Source organism: Copadichromis virginalis, linkage group LG3, assembly GCF_057382275.1.
Source record: "Copadichromis virginalis isolate Kocher_CV1m ecotype Utaka linkage group LG3, C_Virginalis_male_GT1.1, whole genome shotgun sequence".
Lineage (NCBI taxonomy): Eukaryota > Metazoa > Chordata > Actinopteri > Cichliformes > Cichlidae > Copadichromis > Copadichromis virginalis.
In genome coordinates this window covers 17,550,489-17,569,629 of record NC_140620.1, presented here as the reverse complement: position 1 = coordinate 17,569,629, position 19,141 = coordinate 17,550,489, and the positions used below count along the sequence as shown (strand labels likewise).

Below are 19,141 nucleotides of genomic sequence, written 5' to 3'. Positions count from 1 at the left end.
GTCTCGTGGGTGTGGTAGATGATAAATGTGGTTGCACTCACCTGTTCACAGTACCTGATGTTGATGAGCAGAAAGGTAGGGTGAGCATGAGGCAAAACTTTCTGTTGACCGCAGCTTGAGCGCAGCTTGAATGATTTTGATGTATTTTGACTGTAACTTGATGGTTTTTGTATATTTGTGCACTAACTGATGCCATAGGCCAAATTGTAAGTTGGCATTGTAATCCGTGCAGTTATTGGTGAGTTGCAGTTATTTGTTTGTGCAGTCTGTGCATTTGTTTAATAGTTAATCCCATGTGCTGATTTATATATTGGACAGTTGCATGTGGAAATAAAGAAGCAAATGGTACAGAAGTGTATTTTATACGTTTATTGTTGCGCGTCATCTGTGTCCTCATGTTTAGCCACGGCCATAGGTTGGAAGAGCCGCAACACCAGGTTTAATGAAAATGTTACTTACTTAAAGGTTACTTAAATACTTACACACCACATTCTGAAATCTACTGCACCAAATTCATATTTTCAAAATAGTCAAAATGTGTGTTTTACCCTTGATTAATCCTTTTTGTACTGACTAGAATTTCCAAGGTGGGTGTCCTCAGTCGCCTGTGTGGAAATGTTCTCAGCATTAATCTTATATATGAGGGACAGCCTGATTTTAAGAAAGGGAAAGTAAAAACCCAATTCTTATGTTTGTTTTCACTCCTTCAGGTAACAGAGTGCAATAAAGTTTAATTTTCAGTGTCACATGCAACTGCCTTCCACTAGCGCTTTAATGTAAACAGACGGGGCTCTGAGGCATTTCCTCTCAGGTTTCACTTTCTTGGGCTCATTCTATATCAATCCATGCTTTACAGCATTCAAGGAACAGAACACAATATTTGTCTAAATATATCTAGGAGTTGTGCTCAATAGAAGCTTTTCATACAGTTACAGCTGGATATTACATGCTATACACATACAGCTACTGCAGACTGTTAAAACATCCTTTGTATAAAATGGATCAAATGCAGCAGCAAAATTAGTGCTGCAGATAAATGTTTCCGCAGCTACGGCATTTTTCTTCATTTTTCCGCGTTTTTATTTATTTTTTTGCTGTGAGAGAATCAAACATTGATGCAGACATGATGATTACAGAGATTTTATCAGCTGGTTAATGTCAGAATCAGTGAAAAAACAAAAGAAACAAACAAAAAAAAACCCAAATGTTGAGTTTATCAAAATAAAAGTACAGTTTTATTACAAATGTCAATACTGATGCTAAAGTTAAGACAGCAAAAAGTAAGTTGAGGAGAACTCTCATTAAAGGTGAAGGATGTTTTCTTGTTACGGAGTCAAACTTAAAAAAAAAAAGTACCTGTTCAATCATTTTAGATTTTATCATGTGTGAAACCCCCACAGCTTCACTTTCAGCTGACTCTTTTTCACCAGAAACAGGAAACTCAAGAACATGCGAGGTGTTCGCTTTTATTAACCACAGGCTAAAAAAAAGACGATCCTGCTCGCGAACAACAACACCCACCATTACCTGTCATCCACAAACACAGTCCAGCTGTGGTGTTATCTTTTATTGCCTGAAATAATAAAAAATAACTGATTCATACGGGCGAGAGATGGTCTGTACTAAGGATCACAACTAGACTGTTTCTGTTTTTTAAAGAATTAATTCTAAACTTTACTGTCTGTGATATGAAAAAAGAATGCTGTTCCAAACAAACCAAACATGATATTTAATTAGAGTCCCATTCTGCATTTACATTTTATTGAATAAGAGAAACCATGAATGTTAGCAGTACAAAAGTGCAGAGTAATGAAACACACACACAGTTGGCAAATGTAAAATAGAAAGCATTTTTTGGATTACTTCAGCTTTATATTAAAGCAGTGACTTCATGCATTGTTCAGTCACAGCGAACTAATAACAGCTGTCTGACTGATGGAACAGGAACTGTCATGGCTGTCAACCCTTAGCCAGTCTCTGCTCATCAAGGGTTTGTTGTGCTGCTGTCATGAAGATGAGATTATTTACTGTCAGATGAAGCAATCATAATTTTTTTTGTAATGGAGTCAAAAAGAAAGACGCTTAATAGGTAATTGGGGAGGGTTAGCATCAGAATGTTACCTGTGCCTCTGCTTCTGTATGAAGACACCATGAGGAGAGTGGAGATGAAGTACAGGCAGAACATCACCGGATAAAAGAGCTGCAGGAATGCAACCCGGAGAGAGGTGGAGATAAGGGGAGGAGCTGAGGAGGTGGACAGGATTTGAGAGTTGGTGGGCGTGGCTGTAGCTTGACCTGAGAGAATTCCATATATATATATATATATATATATATATATTTAATATATATATATATATATATATATATATATATATATATATATATATATATATATATATATATATATATATATATATATATATATATATAAAATTGTAGGTTGTGTATCCTTCAGGTGTTAATGGGGTTATTGAAAATGTGTATATGTGCGTATGTGTGTATATACGTAGGTATGGATAGATAGAAACATATATGTGTATATATTTAAAAAAAAAAAAAAAAAAAAATTACACATAACATATAATGTAATTACAAGGAGGTATTTCTGTAGTCTATTGATACTAGATAGTGGAAAAGGGGTGGGATTAAATAAGCTTATGCTTCTTCCTGCTCCTTTTTGAACATGGACGTTATTTGGAGTTGTGGTTGCTCGTTTTCCTTTTGTTTGCTTTGTTCATTTGTCTCTTTTAATTCTATTTTTTTTTATACTTTTTCAACATGTTCAAAATAAAGATTCAATCAATCAATCAATCAAAAAAACTGACCTACCTCACCTCTGCTAACGAGCCTGTGTGCCTTTTTCTAACTGTTGCAACCTTTGCACTGGCTGTTGTAATCTCTCCTGGGGTGTAACTTCCTCCCCATGTTGCATTGTCAACATCAACTTCACCTGTTTTCTGCCTTCATGCTGCCACATTCAGATGTTGGCTTATTGACCCTGTGCACGAGAAAATGCTAACTTCCTGGTTTGAGACCGGATGTGGGGTTGTACATTTCCGGTAGCTTTACGTTGCGTTCAATCGCTACTGCGAAGATATACTCCAAAATCATGTCCAAAACTTGAAAACGGAAAGATCGCGTTAAGTTACAAAGAGCAGAAGGTGGGAACACTCACCACTGTTGTGTCATAAAAAATCTAATGATCAATTTTGACATTTAAAGAGTTTAGATTGATCAGTTGTTTACATCACTCAACACAAGCAGAACTGCATTACTGCAGCAGAAGACACATCGTCCACATTCAGAAGTATCTCTGTATAGTGACTGGTCTTATGATTTAAACAGGCAAATGTTCAGCATTCAAACTACAGGTGAAGAATAGTCAAACCAGATGTTTCCGCCGTTATGTCGATATCAGCTAGTCAAGTACACACCTACACAGCATGTTAACAAACTGTAAAAAAAGACACACAACAAATGAATGATTGCTGGTAACGGTTTCTATACATTAGTATGTATGAAGGGTATGTTGTGACTTACCTTAAAAATTACAGCGGTCCCTCGCTATAACGCGGTTCACCTTTCACCTCGCTGTTTCGCAGATTTTTTAGTGCAAGTTTGCATGCTTTTTTTTACGTCACATTGTGTCCTGCGTCCTGATCGCTGCAGACGATCTCCTCCGTGACGTCTCTCCTGTACAGTACAGAATCGCTGCATCGATCGCTAGCAGTGTGACTCTGAAGTGCAGTACTGTATGTCCACGATGTCCACGAAACGTTTTGCACCGTCCAAAAATAAAATTGGCTACTTGATTTCACCTATCGCCGGTTATTTTTAGAACATAACACCCGCGAAAAACGAGGGACAGCTGAGAAATATAACATTTGAATCCATTTGCTCTTTTGCTCTGAGGCGCGGGGGAAAAATATCGACAAGTCGATGAACATCATTTACAGATATATTGGGTAAATGCCCAAAACATCTATAGAAATGTAAATCGCCGCTTGATTCATTCATTTGCTTAACTTGTTTTGGACCGTAAACCTGTTACGGAGTATAGCATGGTGGGAAAGGACGGAGAGAACCCCCCCCCCCCCCTAAGTTCTGTTGGTTTTGTTTTTGAGTTTGTTTTGGATTAATTGCATGTTTTTGTGTTTATTTACGGTTGTTGCACCTGTGTGGGAGGGGAGATTTTACTCTAGCCCAGCTGCCAGTGAGGCGGAGTTGAATACAGGGAGCGGCTGATTGGAGTTCCTCTTTATAAAGGGGAGAGGAAGCAGGAAGTGTTGTTGTTGTTTTTAGTAGGACCTCGGTGAAGCAGGAGAGCCCCGGAGATCCAGGACAAAGTGTGCGCATTTTTAATAGAAAGGATTTTTTTTTAGCCTGGCCTGGTTTTTGCTTTTAACGAAACGGAGGACGTGGAAAGGAGGACGTATTCCTATGGAGCTGTGAGAGGACGTGCTGGAAAAGAGAGGACGTGCTGGAAAAAAAGGGACGTGTTGGAAAAGAGGAAAACGAGCACTAGACTGGAGACCTCCTGCGCCCCGATAAGAAGAACTGGACCAGCTCGGGGAAGTTTAACTGCCGGGAGGTAATGTGGAGACCCAGCCTCGAACAAAGTTAAAGCCTGAAAAGGTGGGTGGCAAACCTGTTTTAGGGAGCTGCAGGATTGATACGTGTTGGTTGCGTGTTCGTGCAGTGACCCTCTCTCCCCTGTTTGTAACTAGGCGAAGAACTCGGACCGCGGTGGTCTTTGGGCTTTGGATCCCTGGCCGGGGTTGTCTTCAGCCGGTAGTTTGCCTAGAGGAAGAACAAATAAATTTTGTGTAACCCATTGGAGTGTGTGCGTGGTGGTTTGTTGCTGGTCCCTACTAGAATTCCTATTCTTTTTGCACGGAGGCTCTCTTAACAGACCTCCCGTAACAAACCAGCCGCGAATAGGACACCGGAAACAAAGCTCCCCACAGGAGTTTCCGCACCGGAAGTAGCATATGCTAACGTGCACATAGTCTATTCCAACATTTCTGACATGGTTCTCATCCGTCTGATGCAAAAAAAAAAAATTCATAAAACAGACTTCACGTCCAGTGAAAGCTGATAAATATTTCCACCTCATTTAACAACAAATGGAAACATGTATTTTGAGTTTCAGTTCCACCTTCTCGAAAGTTTTAAGAGGAATTCTTTTTCCTCGGAGAAAAGACAAACTATCCACCAGGTCTTCTTCTAAAAGCAACAGTACAAAACTTTGAGGATTTTGGGAACATGTAATTTCCAAAGCATCAGCTGAAAATGTTCAGATTTAAGTATCAGTTTGTATCTGCACTATTCTTTGTCTGTAGTTTGGCTCTCTGAAGCAGATGGGAAATCTTTTTTGTGATCAAAATAAAGCTGCTGATGTTACCTGCATGTGCTAAAAAGAAGAAAAGTCACAAAAAATAAAATAAAACTCTGGATTAAATGGAGTTGAACCTGGAAGTGATACAACATTGTTGCCTCTAACTTTAAAAGACTGTTTCAGACTCCAAATGTGGAGGAGGGTCAGAGTCAGCCACATTCAAATATCCACATTTTAGTGGTTAAAAGCCTTAAGTGAGCTGTTTAAAAAGTGTGTGTGTGTGTGTGTGTGTGTCAGAGCAACAGGAGGAAATCTATGTCCACTGTGAGCGACCATCTTTGAACAGAGGCGGTGGTTTACGACACCAACTCTGCCATCTATAATCCAGTTTTGAGATCCCTTCCCAGACGCCTTAACGCCCACTCACATCCTGGGCCATCTGATCTCAGGAATTCGCATGATAAGGTGGGGCCAGGTTTCACAATGAACTCACCCGAAACTCTGGCTGATTGGGACCCACGCCCAGTTTCCCACCTTGGCTCAGGCGATTAGAGGATCATCAGGGGGTCCTTTTGTCCCTCTGTGGGGGGATACTGTTAGGATGCCTGGGTCGTCGACCCAGGGTTTTTGAGTGTATGATATTATTTATACTGTCTAGTTTTTGGTTTCTTTGAGTTCTGTCTTATGGCTTAGGTCTCTGTCTTCTTTAGTTGCTCTGGCTCCCCTATCACCTGCATCCCCTTGTCTAGTTCGCGTCTATGTGTATCCTAAGTTCTTATATCCCCGTGTTCAGTCAGTGTTTGTGTCTGCCCTGTTCCCACGTCTCTGTTCCCTTTGTAGTGCCTGCTTATGAGCCTGTGTCTTTGTTCAATCTGTGTTATGCGTTTCCTGTTTTACTTTGAAGGTCTGTGTCTTATCTCAGTGTGTTCAGGTTACGCTTCTTTGGTCTCGTCAGTTCTGATTTGCCCCAGCTGTGTTTCCCTCCTGTTATTCATTCCCTGATTGCTCCTTCTGTGTATTTAAGCCCTGTGTTTCTCTGTGTCCGTGTCGCGATCTACTGTTTATTTTGCTGTGTGTTTTGTCAATCCGCTGGTTTTAGTTTATTTTTGACCTTTTTTCCCCAGTTATGTTATGTTTGGGTTCAGCATTAAAGCTGTTTTGGTTTAAGTTCTGTCTCCGGAGTCTGCACCTTGGGTCCTATTCCTGTCTGCACACAGCCACACCTAACAGATACTCCCACTAGGTTTATATCTGGGACTCTCCACCATTTGACCTTAGAACTGAAGAAGCTTCTCGGATGAGAGGTGAAACGTCTTCAAGTAACTTAAAGAAGTCCAGACGCTTTTCTTTGCAAGCTCCTTTGACAATGAAAGACATGATTTAACTCACTCAAGATTATTAGCTAATTTTGATCGTCAGATCCCCAGATCAGCCAATGATCTGATTATTTTATTTTATTTTATTCCCATTATTTTGGAACTGGATTTCATTTCTTTGTTTTTTTTTACAGTACAGATCCAAGTGACAAATGGAAATGATGTCACCCTTCTGTGTCCAGCAGCAGCCTGTATTCAGTCCGATTACCTTTAGTAATAAAGTGGCACATCCTAAGGAGTGGATATCAGATTAAACCTTTGACCAGCACACATATTTTAAGGACCCTTTGAAGGTTGCAGTTGTTACATTTTTTTTCAGTATAGAGAGTAACTGTTTTTTTTTAACTGAAATCCATGAAGTCCATGATGAGGCATTAAAACAGCAGTTTTATATAATAGAGTTATACCTGTTTTATTTTGATATTCCCTCGTCTATTCCCAGGTGTCTCCTCGTGTCTATCTTTGTCGTGTTCCCTTCATGCTGTCTGCCTTGTGCGTTTAAGGGGTTCCTCCTTAGCCAACACGTTCTCACTGTTAGTGAGTTTGTAGTTTCTGCATAGCCTGTGTCATTTTGTCTTATGTTTGTTTTATGTTCAAAATAAAGCTGCTGACTTTAACTGACAACGACAACAAAAAAAGTCATCAGAACCCAGAGCAAAGATCGTTCTCCATAACCCAAAAGGACTATTTAAAACTTCAAAAGTTCAACTTCAAAAGTAAGGTGATTGGTCAGAGTCAGTCACATTTATATATCCATATTTCAGTGGTTCTCAGTCTTTGTAAGTGGGCTTCAGGAGGCTGACTATGTGCATCAAAGCAACAATAGAAAGGTTTTCATCCTTTTCTTTTCCCACCTTTGGCTTTGATGGACAGCTTTAACTCAAAGCAAATCTGATTGCCTCAACTTCATGTGAACCCGACATCTCATTGGTTTTAACAGTTGAGCTGCATTTGTTTCACTTGTACCAGTTGCTGTAAGTCTTCTGTGTTGCAGCAAGATTAGATGCAGATGTGGCTGACAGAGAGATTTAAAAACCACCTGCCACCATTATTGCTCTCCAGTAGCACATAAAGACTTCACCCCACAACGTAAAACTTGTGCTTCTGCATTAAATCAACACTGTAGGTACATAGTAACAGCAAGCACACCGCACTGCAATGATACCATGAAGCTTAAACTTCAAACTGGTACATGATAAGGATGACTCAAATTGCAAAGAACTCTGTGCTCGTTCTCACCACTGTTTCACTTTGTTCACTGTCGAAAGTCAAACTTCTCACAGTAAAACATTTTATTGTATAAAACAATAAATAATATACAAACAAAAGTACATGACAAACACAGCAAATAAAAACCCACAAAAACATTCACACTAAGCTTTAAAACAATCACCAAACAGAGCAGAGGATTTAGCTCATCTTCATTCATTTAAATGACCTTGGTCTACATAACAACTTAACCCACATGGAAATAAAACAGGAATGTGGGCGAAAAATGTTAATAAAATTGTTGAGAAGAATAGGAAACAACTGTGACAGTAATTGTCACAGTTCCTGACTCTGTTTTTTGAGTTTGTACCTTTTTTCCATTATATTCTAAGTTCTGGTTCTGGAAGTTACGGGTTCAAGCCACAGTCGTAACTCTTTGGTTTCTGTATGATGTTTATGTTTCCACGTCCTCATTTAGTTTTACATGTGTCTGTCTTTGGCTTCAGTCCTTCCTTTTGCCTCTTGTTCCTATGCATTCTTCCAGTTGTGTTGATTATAATTCCTTGGCTCCCCCTAGTGGGGAAACTGTGTACATTTAAATATAAGATTCACATCCTTGGATTAGATGGTTTTAACATTACTGAATCTGCTGTTCAAAAACGACGTGGTCGCTTTTGGCGCTTTCGTCTTTTTTTGTATTCTAGTAAAATCACAAAGCTAACAACAACAAGAAGTACAACAAAAACTTGCAGAGCAACACCTCCAACCATCTTCCCTCTATCCTTTGTGTGTCCTCCTGTCTGACCTGCAGGTGAGAAACAGGTGTGAGGTGTCAGCTGTCAGGTAGGTGATGAGTGAAGAACAGAACAGAATCCATTTCCTCTTCAAACTGCTGTCAGACATTATCTACTGCACTCTGATCACATCGCTCAGACCAGCTGCTTTCTACAAAGTCTCATCAACAACATCTTTAGAAACAAACATCAACAACCAGGAAGCAGCTTCACCTCTGATCACACACACACTCAACTCTACTCACTCACCTGGAGGATCAACAACATGAAGGTAGATGATGCTGATGGGTTCACCACCCAGATTAGCTCTCTTCCTGCGGTTCCCTCCCCTCACAAGGACACGACACTCGTATGTTCCAGTGTCATTAACCGTCACATCCTTCAGAATCAAAGACACGTCTCCATCCTTCATCTGTCTGTCCTGCAGATCCACCCGGTTCTTAAACGATGGATGCTGGTTGCTTGGAATAACTTTTTCATCCCAGTGAAAAAGGACACGTTCTTGCTCCAGTTCAGGTTGGATCCACTCAACGCCTTTGATGGTTTTGTTGTTTGGAGCTTGACATGGTAGAGTGATGTCCTGTCCAGACTCAGCTGTGATGTTTTTCTGGTCTGAAAAAGGAAACAACACATAGCCGAGATGTTAAAGTAACTAAAACAGCATCCAGTGAGACAGAGACCAGAGCAGAGAGCTCAGGGGGCTGTACAAGGAACTGAAATTCATGAGTTAATGCACTGTTTTGAACTTAAAGTTCCAGTTTTCATTGGCACAGAGGTGGCTCTATTTTAATCCAGTTCATTTCAATTTGATTTAATTTCATCTTTATAGCCAAAAATTCCAACAACAGTCACCTCATGGGACTTTATATTGTAAGTTAAAGATACTTTAATAATACAGAAACTCTAACAATCAGACGACCACCCTGTGAGCAAGCGCTTTGGCAACAGTGGGAAAGAAAAACTCCCTTTTAACTTGGGGAAACCTGTAGCAGAAGCAGGCTCAGGGAGGTGCGGCTAATTTGAGTTGAGGGGAGAAGGACAGGACAAAAGACATGCTGCAGAAGAGAGCCAGAGATTAATAGTAACAAATGCTTAAATGCAGAGAGGTGTACAAACACATAGTAAATGAAGTAAGGAGATTGGAAAGAAAGTGAAAGGACTTCTTTGAGATTTTGAAGATGTTTGAGAAGAAGCTTCTCAGATGAGAGGGGAAACGTCTTCTTCTTTTTTTTTTTTTTTTTTTTTTTTTTCTTTTTATAAATGACATCAGAAACAGCAGTATGCGACATTACGTGATGGCAGAGCTTCAGTTCATCCTTTGTCATTTTTTTTTTTTTTTAATAAATAGGACAGGGGGAATGAATGAGAGAAAGAGGGGGAGAGAAAGAAAGAAAACCAAAGGGGAGAAGAGACGGTGAGAAGGGGGGGGAAGAGAGAGAGAAAAAAAAAAAAAAAAAACTCCTGGGTCACCTGTATGGAGAAAAAAAACCAAACAAACAAAAAAAAACAAACAGAGGAGACAGCAAACAACAAAGAGCAACATAATAATAGAGAAAACAAAGCACCATCACAATAAACTAGCTAGCCATAGATATCAATATTTACTAAATAATAAACGATATTGTGCAGCACGCAAGATAGACAGCGCACAGTGTGCTTTGAGGCAGCAGCCAAGAAAGCTTTAGTCCGCGTCTGTGAATACCCATGTGTGCATACCTGTGTGGATCAGCATGCTTGCATTCCAAAGGTTTCTCCATGTAATGATCTGCTAGGGAGTGTGGGGGGGCCACAGCCCCGTCCTCCAGGGTGTGAAGCGGGTATGGAGGAGATCAAAACTCCAGACATCCAGAGGCCCCCAGAACACAAGAGACCATGGAAGACCAACAGAGGGGCAGCCGCGCCACTGTTCCAGTAAGAGCTGAGGAGAGTCCCAGATGAGGGCTCGCCCAGCAGCCGCGGAGCAGAAGTCAGGGGGAGTTGCAGTGACGCGCCCGTGAGCTCCGCCGGCCCCCAGCTGCGCCTGAGTGACCGAGCCCCAGGCCGAGAGGCCGGGGGCACCCCACCTCCAAAGGGGCCCGAGCGAGCCCCAGGCCCCAGGCCCCGACAAGCGGCCGCCAAGGAGTGAGCCGGTGTGTACCCAGACGCCCACCCCCAGACACAAAGAACCACCAAAACACCGACACCTGAGGGGAAACGTCTTCAAGAAACGCAAAGAGGTCCAGTCGCTTTTCTTTCTAAGCTCCTTAGATTACCATGACCTGGATGACTGAGATGCTTCACAGACATATTGAGTGAAGAAGAAACAATGAGTGATCCATAGGAAAGTTTTAAGCCTAATCTTAAAAGTAGAGATAGTGTCTGTCTCCTGAATCCAAACTGGAAGCTGGTTCCACAGAAGAGGGGCCTGAAAACTGAAGGCTCTCCCTCCCATTCTACTTTTAAATACTCTAGGAGCAACAAGTAGGCCTGCAGAGCGAGAGCGAAGTGCTCTAATAGGGTGATATGGTACAATGAGGTCTATAAGATGTGACACGGCATACCTTCTGTGACTAGACGAGGTTGGTATGTATGCAGTGGTATGTCACGGTATGGAAAAACAATCTCAGGTATGAGGAAATGAAAAAAAGAGGCCGCGAGAGTCAGATAAAAACCGAGTGTAGCAGGTAGAGTTTTTATTATCTATGTTCCTGGATCCTCATCTGCTGGTTATCTGTTCTTGAAAAAAGACCTTAAATCATTTTTGATTTAGGTTTGATTCTATGTCCAGCTGAGATCTGACTGGTCCTTAACCTTAGCTAAATAGAATAAAATAGAGGAGCTACTTTACTCATGCAGTCAGAACATACACCAACTGATGTATTGTGATGACGCAGTACTAAAACAATATAATACATCTAAACAAGAAAAAAGAACCAAAGATATTTGCATTATAAAAATGCTGTCTTTTAACTGTGCACATAAACATAACAGTAAAACTGTACTGGATCTTAGAAACAAATATATTGAAAGCAATAGATACACAGCAACAAAACCCCATTCCAGATGTGTTTCACTGCCCTAATACAACATGATTTAGGAGAGTCCAGAAACAGAGGCTGTTCAAAACATGAGGGAATCCTGTTTGGTATAAAATGAGTTTAATCTCACCTGCAGAGACGAGTAGGAGGCAGACAGACAGTAAAGTCCAGCAGAGAGACACAGACGCTACAGCAGGCATTTCACACAGATGACCTAGAATGATGTGAATATTTCCAGAGATAAAAACCTCAGTAAACTACAACTTATCAAATAAAGTGAAAGGAACTGAGAGTTTTACTAGGTGTATGCGGGTGGGTGGATGCCTTCAGCTGCTCTCTATGAATGGATTCTGAGAAAGGTGGAGTCAGAGTGATGGAAGTGTTTCAGAGCTGAGCCCTGAGATCCTGTTTTTCAGCTTCTTCCTGGTATGCAGAGATTCCCCTGCATTCTTTGAATCTTTGAGTGACAGTTGAAGACAGAAGCATGACAGGCCATCAGTTTTTCATTGTAACCCTTACAGCTCACCTGGCTGTGACTCTCAGCACTTCTCAGTTTGTTATAAGTATAGTGTAAAGTAGATGAATCTGTTTCGTGAAACTTTGAACTGTTCCTTAAAATGATCAAGAAGTGTTTCAGCAACATGAGCAGGAGTCAGGGCCGGATCCAGTGTTGTGTTTGGGTGGGGAACTAGAAGTAAGAGCTGGGTGTGTTCCTTAATAAACAAAACCTGACCTAGAATAGAAGATTGGTGTGTCAAGATGTAGCAGCTGACTCATTACCTGCACATTTCTTGTTTACAACAGGAACACAGATACACACACAGGCTAATATTTACAACTCTGATTCATCAGAACAACGACAGAGTCACCACTGTACAGACATTTCTATTAAACATGCTGCTTTTTGCTGGGGTACTTTCACATTAAAAGCTCATTAATGAAGGAAGGTGTAAGATTTTTAATGTGAAAGTTCTGGAGTAAGTCCTGAGTGTTGGCACTATAGTCAGTGAACTCAGTGAAGTGAGTTTAGGAAAGCCTTTGTGTAATCCTGTCATTGTGTGTTATGTAAACTGCACAGAAACTGTGTGTGTCACTTAGAAACTAACCAACACAAACAAACTAAGATGGCAGCTTTTTCAACCTTTAGCTAATTGCTTGATTTAAATTAATTACATGATCACGATCTAGTTTTATGTGACTAAAAAGTCATAATTTTGACTTTTATTTCATAAAAAAAGAAAGTAACCACTTGAACATGTTAGCTTAGATTTATAATTTCATTATATTTGACAGTTGCACTAATTCCAGTCATGTGGTGTAACAGGAAGCAGAGTAAAACTATGGCTATCAGTTTAGAGATCGCTGTTTGGATGTTTGTATTTTAAATGTCCCTCCTCCACGGAGATTCACTCAGTAGTTTAACATGAACACAGAGAGCTGAGATGATTCGGTGTCTGACAAGCTTCAAAAACTCATCAGCTTGTGACTCAAACTGAGCCTGAAGATATTTTTTAAATCGTGTTTTCCTTTTTCCTGAGTCAGCACAAACCCCACACACTCTGTAAACTCCCACTGAGGCTAGTGATGCAGATTCACATTTAAAGTCTTCCGCCATCTGTTGGTAATCTTGGTGTATTACAGCAGAGCGACATATTTCTGCTACAAGAAACATGAAAGTTATTTTAAAATATCCATCCATCCATCCATTTTCAACCGCTTATCCGAGGCCGGGTCGCGGGGGCAGCAGCCTAAGCAAAGAGGCCCAGACCTCCCTCTCCCCAGCCACCTCCTCCAGCTTATCCGGGGGAATACCAAGGCGTTCCCAGGCCAGCCGAGAGATATAATCTCTCCAGCGTGTCCTGGGTCTTCCCCGGGGCCTCCTCCCGGTGGGACAATTTAAAATATATTCTATAATATTTTTAATGATCAGTTCACTGTGGAGTGACACTGATATGCATATTTTATTTTTATTGATCCTGATAATATTGTGCCACAAAGAATTTCTTTTTTCTTTTTCACCACTTAACATTTCATGGACAGATGGGAAAATACTAAACTTTAAAAACGGATACAGTCTTTTTTTAAATCAGAGTTTAGCAACAATCAGGCAACTCAACCCCCCTCATCTTTTCTGATTTTTTTTTTACTAGTTTTTCATTTGGCTGGGGTCAGTGTCATTGCTGGTAGCACGAGTCTATACCTGGACCCTACACAGGTTGGCAGTTGGTTGTTGGTCAGTGATGGTCTGGCATATCCTGGATCCTGGGTTCCTCCTGGTGCACAATAATTCCCAGTGCTATGTGGCAAGAGTATGCAGGCAGTTCCTGAAGGCTGAAGAAATTGATGCCACTGACCGGTTCAAAATCCAATTGAACACCTCGGTGACATTAAATTTTCGGTCCACCTCAGATGGTCAAGGAGCTCAGTGATGCCTTATTCCAGGTCTCGGAGGAGACACCATCCATCATTAGCATGACCTGATGTTGTCAGGTAGACATACAAGCACATGGGAGCCATCCAAACTGAGCACCAGTATGAGTTACTGAAAAATGGACCAGCCTTCCACATAATCCTTTCACCTTGATGTTTGATGTTTCTTTAAGTTCAGTCTACTAGATAAGTTTCATTTCCATGAAACTATGTGGCATCCCTTTTAACACGCTACCCACTCCATATCATATACCTGTCTAGCATGAGCTTTGACGTCTGATCTATTTTTAAAGTGCTCCTTTAATTGTTTTAAGCAGTATTTTCATGCGGGAGTCCACAAAACAAGTTTGACAAAAAAAAACGGCAAAACACCTTTCTTTGTCTCTTACTCATTGTCACAGTCTGGCGAGAGCAGACTGTAAGTATTGTGAAGAGTGGACCCAAAATGCAGACACCAAGGAACTTGGATCAAAACTTGAGTAACAAAAAGCGAGCCATTTAATGAGGCTGGCAGAAAAGGTACAAATAACGGGCAAGGCAAACAGAAATAAAACTAACATTAACCTAAACTGGGAGAACTAAACAAACAACATGGAAAAACCTGGACATGAAACCTAGAAACATGGCATGGAGAACATGGCGTGAACAACAGACGACCTGACAAACACACACTGAAAACAGAGGACTTAAATACACAGGAGGTGATTAGGGGAAGTGGAGACACATGAGGAAACAGCTGGCACACATGAACATAATGACGTCACAGTGGGAGAGTAAAACTGAACATGATGAACACAGAACACCAGACCTCTTCACAATAAAACAGGAAACATAATGAGACATAGACATGACAACCCGAACTTGACAACGTAAGACACAGACATGAAACGCATAAAGAGCAGGGGAGATTTAACATGGTTGGAAACACGAGGGGAAAATAATAACTAGAAACACTTAGGCATAATAATACAAACTTGATAACAAATGACACGCAGCATGAAACACGAAGGTTGAGGGGAAACTTAAATACAGGGGAAGAAAACACAAGGAGTCTAATAACCAAATGAACTTAGATAACCTAATGAACAAAATAAACTCAAACTTAAAACGCTGGGTCAAAAGACCCAGGATCATGACACTCATCAACTGTAACCAGGCAGAAACAGATGTCAGATAAGATCCAGTAACTCTCTGATCTATCAGAACTGACCTAGTATGAGTGGTTCAGGTTCACCTCCCCAAATACTTACTTTTTTTTTTTTTTTTTTACAGTGAACAGATTTTAATCCGACTGTGATGGAAATACTTGCATCATTTTTTTCTGCTTTAAACCTTGATCTCAAGATTGTAAACTGTAGGAATCTAAATAATGTCTAACTGCCTAAGTGCCAGAAAGGTAACAGAGGTAGATTTTATCATTGGTGGGTTTTTCTTTTTTTCAATTTTCTTTCTTTTTGTTTGTTTGTTTTATTTTCACTGCAACTGAAAAGTGCTGTCTTTGCCCCTTCATCCAGGCTCTTATCACAGGTTTTTTTCTGTTCATGGTTTTGTGATCTGAAAGAAATGAGAGTAATAAATATATCACATAATATAATATATAAGTAATCCTAAATAAATAATTTTTTTTACAATGAGTGACGAGTGTAGTTTTCATTGTGAGCCAGCATCTTCACAGACAGTCAAAAACCTCACAGCAGGACTTATGAAATCACACTCAACATTAGCACATGTTCACACTTTATTAATAATAAAATAACACAATCAATATAAACTGGGGAAAGGCACAAAAAAATGCATCAAAACTGATGAAGAAAGTTGATAAAACAGGTAACTTCACTACAGAAATGTTCTCATGATCTTCACAAACACAACTCTTTTCCTCCATAGAAAAACATTTAGGCGCTCCAAAGACATTTCCGTGTCCCCCAAAGGAAAACGATGAAAACTGTCATTTTAACTTATTATTATGATGGTTGATTTCTAACTATTTGCAGACTAGACGTACCCACTCCCAAACGCCACCAATCCGAACCAGAAAAACTCCAAAGATGGAAAAAACAAACTCAAGATAAGTTAGACATTTACAGCTGACTACTGTCTGCTGGATTCCCGTCACTGTGAACTCACATCTGTCTTGGAAGCATCTGTCTTTTTGCTACGAAAGGTGGGACGAGTGACACGAGTGGAGCGTTTCAGCTTGCTGCTCGTCTGGGAAGTGCTGTTTTTTTCTCCTTCTGTATTTTCTATCATTTTTATGTAGTATATTATAGTTGCAAAAAGAGCAATAGAAAGCACAATAACAACTGTTAGTCCAACAGCTCCATCCTCTCCGTGTCCTCCTGGCTGACCTGCAGGTGAGAAATAGGTGTGAGGTGTCAGGTATACACAAGCTTCACTTCTGATCACAGGCAACATCTTTTTATGCATTTTGAGTTATCAGTTCACAGCCAAACAACTCTGACAATAACTGAATGTGTCCAAAGCCAAAATGAATTCCACTGACTTACCTGGTGAAATAACCTTTAGGTGGATGACGCTGATGGGCTCAGTCTTTAAAATGGCCAACTTTCTACCTTCTCTTACTTCATGGACGACACAACACTCATATGTTCCCCTATCAGCAGTCGTAACATCCTTCAGAATCAAAGACACGTCTCCATCCTTCATCTGTCTGTCCTGCAGATCCACCCGGTTCTTAAAAGATGGATGCTGGTAATATGGAACAAATTGTTTTTCCCAGTACCAAAGCACATATTGTGCCTTCAAGTCACGTCTGCTCCACTCTACACCTGGTATGAGGACAGTGTTTGGCGCTCGACATGTCAGAGTGACGTTCTGTCCAGACTCAGCTGTGATGTTTTTCTGGCCTGAAAGACAAAACAACACAGAGCAGAGAGGTTAAAGGTCTAACTGATCACTATAGCAGCCAAAAAAAAAAAATGTATCATGTTTATTTTTAACTAGTTCTTCAACATGTAGCCCTTTACCAACTTTGTCTAAGTTACTGTGGCCATCTAAGAAGAACATATGTTTGTCCACTTATGTTCTACAGGCTGCAGCCAGTAGGAAATACAAGGCACAAAGATCCAAGCTTTGGACCTCTGCTACATGTTTAACTCAAAAAACTTCAGACATCAACAACCAGGAAGCAGCTTCAACTCTACTAATAAACTAAACTCTACCAACTCACTTGGAGGAACAACAGTCAGGTAGGTGGTGCTGATGGGGTCACTATCCAGACTGGCTCTCTTCCTGCGGTTCGCTCCTCTCTGGACCACGTAACACTCGTATGCTCCCGAGTCATCAGTCGTCACATCCTTCAGAATCAGAGACACGTCTCCATCCTTCATCTGTCTGTCCTGCAGATCCACCCGGTTCTTAAAAGACGGATGCTGCTCTTCTGTATCAAGCTTATCGTCCCGGTAAAAAAGGACATATTCTTGCTCCAGGTCAGCTCTGCTCCACTCTGCAGCTATGATGGGGTTGCCGCTGTTTGGAGCTCGACATGGCAGAGTGACCGTCTGTCCCGGCACAGCTATGATGATTTTCTGGTCTGAAAGAGGAAACAACAGAGTGGTTAAAGAGATGCAAGTAAAACCAGTCACTACACAGTTGGGAGCTACTGCGAGATAAGTGAGCTTTTTACTGTAAATTGCTTCAGACAAACACAAGGGGCACATTCATTTAAATACATTTCTCTTCAATCAGGCAACCAACTAATATAATTCCCTTACCCATGTTGATCAGCCAATGGGATAGTTTTAGATTTGAAATCAGCTTTTAATGTTGTGTCATATTTCAAATATCAAGTTTCAGAGGAGGTCTACTATGCACTGGTGCACAGCACTAAGTGGTCAACCATCCATTTCTGTGTTTGGGGTCACATCCATTGTATGTGGAAGAAGAGTGAAATGATGAGTCCAACAACTCTCTTTTTTATGTGAAAAGTGAGTGCTCACTGGGCCTGATCAAGAAGAAAAGTTGATGACCTCCATCCAAATGGCCTAGCTTTGCAAGGGAATCCTAATGAATCTCGCTTGCAAAGGTAGGCAGTAAAGCTCAGAACAGCAATTTATGCTTCACTCAAACGACTGATAATGGAGCATTAATCTGGAATCTTGCAGCGAAGTCTACTAAATTCAAGTTTTACATTTTTAAATATCTGTTCTAGCTACTAATGCTGTTTGAAATTCAATGACAGTGACACTTTTCTGTGAATAGTGAAAGGTAAGGTCATGCAGTTAGTTCAAAAATAAAGATCTTTTTTGTCCCAATGAGAAGCTTTTATGAAAGATTATTTTTTTGCCAACTGATTACTGCACCCATCCTTGTGCTAATGACAGACTGCTGTGCAAGAACTGATTCAACCTGACTCGTTATGCTTGAAAAACACAAACTTGTGCAGATAAGCAGATATCAGATGTGCTCTGATGTGAACTTTGACATGACCTGTAGGTATGAGGAAACGAAGCAGGTGTAGCAGGAGGAGAGGACAAGCTCGGGTAAACAGAGTGTTAATGCTGTTAAACGACTCAACTCTCCTCCTGGAAGAAAGCCACATTTCTTTGTGAATCACAGTGTTTGCTGAAACTGCTCTGGAGCAGGAACAGTCAGAATTAAGCTTTAACTCTTTAACTTTAGGCATATCTGGCAGGTCATACAGTTAAACACACTTTTTTAAACCATGAACAGAATTCTTAAAGAGGTATTATTTTATCAATCAGAAATTCAATCTCACCTGCAGAGACAAACAAGAGGCAGACAGACAGTAAAGTCAGGCAGAGAGATGCAGACGTTACAGCAGACATTGCTTCTTCATTTAAAGTGCGATAAATGTCCAAAAGATGGTGGTATTTTTCAAGAATCACAGAATCCCTGAGTTTAAAATCTGATAAAGGAAGCTGAAAGTCTGTGAGTGTGATAGCAGGTATCTATGTTGTTCTTGTCATGGCCATCTGCTGTTTCTCCCTCCTCATT

General features: G+C 40.6%; 2 protein-coding genes and 1 long non-coding RNA gene across 4 annotated transcripts; 1 reads left to right on the top strand and 2 right to left on the bottom strand.

The window, feature by feature from the left end:
* Positions 1–4,112: 4,112 nt before the first annotated feature.
* On the top strand, positions 4,113–4,835 carry LOC146713134 (uncharacterized). The gene is made up of 2 exons (XR_014919108.1): positions 4,113–4,635; positions 4,728–4,835. It is a non-coding gene; the product is annotated as an uncharacterized LOC146713134 (long non-coding RNA).
* Positions 4,836–8,047: 3,212 nt separating this feature from the next.
* LOC146713133 (coxsackievirus and adenovirus receptor homolog) lies at positions 8,048–12,252 on the bottom strand. Of its 2 annotated transcripts, XM_085452413.1 has the most exons (4): positions 12,034–12,252; positions 11,865–11,948; positions 8,967–9,329; positions 8,048–8,728 (listed from the first exon to the last, which is right to left on the bottom strand). In XM_085452413.1, the coding sequence occupies exons 2-4, from the start codon at positions 11,932–11,934 to the stop codon at positions 8,577–8,579; spliced, it is 585 nt and encodes a 194-aa protein (XP_085308539.1). In that variant the 5' UTR covers positions 11,935–11,948; positions 12,034–12,252; the 3' UTR covers positions 8,048–8,576. The 2 variants fall into 2 exon arrangements, with proteins under 2 accessions (XP_085308539.1, XP_085308540.1); XM_085452414.1 differs by lacking the exon at positions 12,034–12,252 and having other exon boundaries at positions 11,865–11,987.
* A 3,055-nt stretch (positions 12,253–15,307) lies between these two features.
* Positions 15,308–19,141, bottom strand: LOC146713132 (matrix remodeling-associated protein 8-like). Its single transcript, XM_085452318.1, has 5 exons — positions 18,903–19,141; positions 17,355–17,717; positions 16,672–17,031; positions 16,292–16,512; positions 15,308–15,718 (listed from the first exon to the last, which is right to left on the bottom strand). The coding sequence occupies exons 1-5, from the start codon at positions 18,970–18,972 to the stop codon at positions 15,704–15,706; spliced, it is 1,029 nt and encodes a 342-aa protein (XP_085308444.1). The 5' UTR covers positions 18,973–19,141; the 3' UTR covers positions 15,308–15,703.